Genomic DNA, 5,460 nt, shown 5'->3' with positions numbered 1-5,460 from the left:
AGAATACTTTTTGTGCACAAAGAAAACAAAAATAACGACTTTATTCAACAATTTCTTCTCTTCTGTGTTAGTGTTTGACAGTACCATGACGGATGTGTGTGCATTCCTCTGCTTTTAAACAAGGCGCAGCGCATCCGGGTTCTATGTCAGAATGCCGGCTCCTGCATCAGAAGCACCACACGCATGCATTGTGGTAATGTCGTGAATGGCCGCGAAGACTGAACCAGAAGAGAAGAAATCGTTATATAAAGTCATTATTTTTGTTTTTTTTTTGCACACAAAAAGTATTCTCGTAGCTTCATAACATCACGGTTGAACCACTGATGCATAGCCACGGGAATGTCACGTGACAAGAGTGATGCGAGAAGACTGACACTATGGCGGATCCAAAGTGCAACTTTTGTTAATAAAACTTTAATTTCTTCGTTTAGTAGCCTATAACGCAGTGTCTTTGTTGCTGGGTTTTCATAAAAAAAATAACAATGAACCACAAACTAACCATTCGTTTTAAATAAGGGAAAATACCTTATTTATTTGGGTTACAACGGCTATATCCATCTTATTCATTTTGTTAATACAAGGTAGATGTTTAATATATGCGAATTTGCCATTGTACTATTTTATGGCTGATGTGTTTTAATTAATAAGATAATAAACCACAAACTACGATCGTTTTAAGGAAGCCTAATGGGAAATCCATAGGCTATTTATTTGTGTTAAACGTGGGTAAAACATATCCTTATTTATTTTGTTAATAAAAGTTCAAAGTTTAATATAGGTGAATTTGTCATTGTACTATTTTATTGTATAGCCTGTGTTTTTTTTTTTCGGTTAATAATAATGAGCCATAAGAATTCATTTAAAGTAAGGGGAAAATCCAAAAACCTTATTTGTGTTACAACGCGGGTACATCAGTCTTATTTGTTCCGTTCATAAAAGTTTTATGTTTAATATAAGCGACTTTGTCATTGTAGCATTGCTGATGTTGTGTGTGTGTGTTTTTCATTAAGAGTAATATTGAATCAACCTTAAGCATTAACTGTTTCAAGAATAGGAAAGACCTAACGTTAAAGATCAAACTAAGCGCTACAGATGCGAGTGCGAGATTAGTTGCTGCTGAGGTAGACGCTCTCGCTCTTTCTCTGCTGTCTGTAGAAATTGTTGTTAATTCTTAATTTGGGTACGGCAGAGACATGTTACAGGTTATAATATAATCCAAAAATCATGGCAACAAATGATTTTTTAAGTCAGTTTAATAAGTTTAATCAGTTGAAACGACTTTCACAATTTGATTCAACTTAACTCATATTTAACCGTTGCTTCTTGTCATTGTAGGCTTAGGCTACTTTTTTGAATGAATTTGAATGAATATACAAATTAATAAAATGAATATTATTTGTTTTTTATTACATATTGTTCATTCATTTATTTTTAACACCGCACCCCATTTTTTGTGAGCTACACTCCAGGGGGTGCTGCAGCACCCTCAGCACCCCTACTTTGGGCGGTAATGCACTGATGTCACATGGACTATTTTAACGATGTCTTTACTACCTTTCTGGGCCATAAAACATTTCAGTTGCATTGCTATCTATGCAGGGTCAGAAAGCTCTCGGATTTCATCAAAAATATCTTAATTTGTGTTCCGAAGATGAACGAAGGTCTTACGGGTTTGGAAGACATGAGGGTGAGTAATTAATGACAGAATTTTCATTTCTGGGTGAACTAACCCTTTAATGACTTTCAGAGGACTGTCCCAAGAACACGGTCTCTAAGAGTGGCAGAGGTGGCATATACAAGAGAAGATTTTGAGATGTTCTTTTGAGACCTTTTGCCTCTGTCTGACAATGACGTGCATACACAGACACTCAATCTTACACATCTATCCATCATTCACCTTTGGGTTAATGACAAATATGAAAAAAGTGCCAAATTCTTAGAAATGTAATCTTTGTGTTAGTTTCATGTGGTTCTGAAAAAAAATAACATAAAAATAAAAAACACTTAAAATGTCATGTGATGTGTACAGATTGTTGTAATTATTTTCAAAACATTTTTAAAATATGCTTTTCAAGGTAAAACCTTTTTGTTTGAAATATCATGAATTATTCATTTCATAAACATCATGTTTTTACTTAGTCGCACAACATGATCTGAAACTAATATTGTCAAAAAGTCAAATTTTCTGATATTTTAAGATACTTTTTGAACTTGACACATAGTCATGAAGGTCTGCAGGGCTCTTCTTTATGATATAATTTTTCTGTTATGAAATTTAATTTCCAAATTTCAAATTGTGGACAAAAGTTTTCTTAAATGTTAATTAGTAGTGATATTTTATTGTTAAAATAATGAATGAATCTATAAAATAATAATAAAATGTATGCAAACCCTTTAATAACGTTTTCTTTTCAATAATTATTTTAATAAGGCTGTTTTCTTCCTTATGATATCAGAATGTATAATTTTTTACTTAATGCCCTTAAAAGAAATTAAAATAAAAACATGCGCATTATAGGAGAGGTGCATTTCAAGTCATTGTATGAATTGAATTTTTTATGTCTTTTTGAATAAATTAACAGATCTGAACAGAAAATTTACATCAAGTTATTGACCCATTTCTGTCTCCCACATGCACAGAGAATGAGAGTTTGATATTAGCTTAATATGACTTTGCAGCTGCTGTATTCAAGCTGAGATACAAGAGTAAATGCAGTATAATGACTGTACCTTAAGAACATCTTCATCTGTGGAGCTGCAGTCAGCAAACTCAGAGACATCTGTTACAGAACCATCCTGTTCCACACCAATGGTTCGTACTCCCACCATAACCCTCTTACCAGTCAGCACAGCAGTGTTCAACAGCTCTGTGTCCTACACGGGTCAGGGATCAAAGTTAAATTTTGGATCTTAATACTGAGCTAAGCTCAAACTTTAGTACTCCTACAAATAGAGGTCAGGGATTTGGCATGTTATGATAACACTATGCAATCTAGTGATGAAATTAATGTCAATATCGGTGCGCTTTTTTACACCATTTCACAGGTAAAAATAGTTTGTTCAGGGACACAAAAGCAGATTTCAGGTTGGAATGAACTGTGTCAATCTATTTAGATAATCTGGGCCAGAGATGCACTACCTGGACTGATACAACTTTATGTAATCAAAGTCATTTTGATGAGAACAAGTGAAAAGCAAAAACTGATTATTTTACGGGACAAAACCCCATTTCCCAATATTGTCTACAGTGAATGGGAATCACCAGCTTAGTGGGATAACCCTCTGAACTTTAAAGACCCTGACAGATGCAAAATGCCAGCTCACATAAATGAAACAGGTTTTCAGGAAACAAAGATCACTTAATTTAACTTTATGTAATACATTAAAAATAACTATATCAATATTGTTTTACTAAAAATGAAAAAAGGAATTTGCCATTAGGCTGATCAAACAGCACTGTTTTGTTCATGAATAAAACGAGTTAGATTATTTCTTATCCAATGAAAATCCCTTGCCCTGTAAAACCGCCTAAAAGCGACTAGCAGTCCCCAGTAACACTTTAGGGACCAATTCTCAATTAACTAGTTGCTTATTAGTTTGCATATTACTAGCATATTGGCTGTTTATTGGTACTTATAAAGCACATATTAATGCATTATTCTGCATGACCATACTTTAGATCCCTCAATCTGACCCCATACCTAAACTTAACAACTACCTTACTAGCTATTAATTAGCAGCAAATTATGAGTTTACAGAGAAGTCGTAGTTAATAGTTAGTTAATGGTGAGAATTGGTCCCGAAACTAAAGTGTGACCGACATTTCTTATACTTAAGTTTAATTTTGTATAAGTACATAAAAAGTAGACTGAAAGTATACTCTCCTAAAGAAGTACTGGCAAACATATTAGGGTTTTTTTGGCCATTTTCTGTCTTGTGCTGTTTTCAGATTTCTGGGACAGTGTCCAGCTGTATATTAGAGCTGCTACACAAAATCTGATTAATTATGCCTAAATCTGCTCATGTTTGGACACAATCCAAAGGTCAACATGATCGGTCTTGCAGATGAAGCTTTACAAGCTCTGTCACAGTGCCGAGCCCTTGGTACCCTGCTGGATCAATTCTGTCTTACAAAATGCCAGTGAATAATTCATGAAGATGTTTTACTGTCTCAGATTGAAACTTCAGATAGAGACTTATTACTTTTTTTTGTTAAGATGTTGTTGTTTTTTTAGATTTTTTGCTATCTTTAATGAATTACCATAGCCTACCATAACTAGAGGAGCCAGGCCCACAAAGTCCCTCTGAGTGGTGTAGATCCTCATGGTGCCTTCGGATGCCCCCATCATTTTTACCTCGTCTGGAAGCATCAACTCCCACTTAATCACCTGAATCTCTGATTGACTGCTGACATCCTCCACTTCAAAATTCATCTGAAGAATTGCTTGAAGTTTGTTTAATCTGAAAAAGAAAGAGCCATTAAACACCTCACGCCATATACTGTAAAACCTTTTAATCTTCTGTGATCAAATTGACAAACTGCTGCATTTGGAGGTTGATCTGTTTGATTCCAAATAATCGAGTGCAACTATTGACTTTAAGTCAATAATTGTATATTGATCATGATCATACTGTTGTTGCCATTCACAACCCATATTACTTTTGTCATATTTCAGAGTGAAACTAAGTAGTGCAGGATGTGATTTTGTTCATCAGGAATTGATTATATGGTAAAAAGTAAATAGGGCCAATTTTGATTTCATGTTGGCTTTAAAAGATACAAAGCTTGTGGTATAAACCTTTCATGGGATCACCATAATCTGATGCATCTGTCTCAAATCTTAGTTTTAAAATGCACAGCTTTCATGCTCTGGGGATGAACTAAAGAGTTCCGATGGCTATTTTGTGTAGACATATTTGTATAAATGCATGCATGGATATGATTGTACAGCCAAAAAGGCAATTATTTCAAAAACTGTGATTGACATAGAAAAGACTTTTGAAAAAGTCCTTGATAAAAATAAGCTAGTGATCCTGTGTTCTATAGGACCATGATTTATCACATATGAAACAAAACTTAAAGGGGTCATATTATGCTATTTTAAATATCATTATTTTGTGTATTTGGTGTAACAGAATATGTTGACATGCTTTAATGTTCAAAAAACTCATTATTTTTCAAATACTGTACATTATTGTAGGTCCTCTATGCCCCGCCTCTCTCAAACGCTTCGTTTTCTACAAAGTCCCTCCTTCCGACAAGCGCAGTCTGCTCTGATTGGCCAGCTGACCCAGTGCATTGTGATTGGCCAAACACCGCAAGCACTCGTCGGAAATGTAACGCCCCTTACCATAATCGTCTTCATTACTTCATCTTTCATAAATAATGTAAATAATGTCATTAGTTTTACCATCAGTTCAAGCCCGAAAGGGGAACAGACACAGTAATGACAAGCAGCG

General features: G+C 34.6%; 1 protein-coding gene across 1 annotated transcript in view; it reads right to left on the bottom strand.

The window, feature by feature from the left end:
• Nucleotides 1–5,460, bottom strand: part of LOC107659265 (transmembrane protein 132D-like) — a 39,352-nt gene that overhangs the window by 10,727 nt on the left and 23,165 nt on the right. The window contains exons 5-6 of the mRNA XM_016448148.1: nt 4,272–4,461; nt 2,731–2,874 (exon numbers count right to left, since the gene is read on the bottom strand). Coding sequence (XP_016303634.1) covers nt 2,731–2,874; nt 4,272–4,461 — 334 coding nt within the window. The remainder of the gene's footprint in view (nt 1–2,730; nt 2,875–4,271; nt 4,462–5,460) is intronic.

Source organism: Sinocyclocheilus anshuiensis, unplaced genomic scaffold (genome assembly GCF_001515605.1).
Source record: "Sinocyclocheilus anshuiensis isolate Anshui unplaced genomic scaffold, SAMN03320099.WGS_v1.1 scaffold884, whole genome shotgun sequence".
Classification (NCBI taxonomy): domain Eukaryota; kingdom Metazoa; phylum Chordata; class Actinopteri; order Cypriniformes; family Cyprinidae; genus Sinocyclocheilus; species Sinocyclocheilus anshuiensis.
Note: the sequence above shows the minus strand (reverse complement) of the source record. Positions and strands in the feature narration are given on the sequence as shown.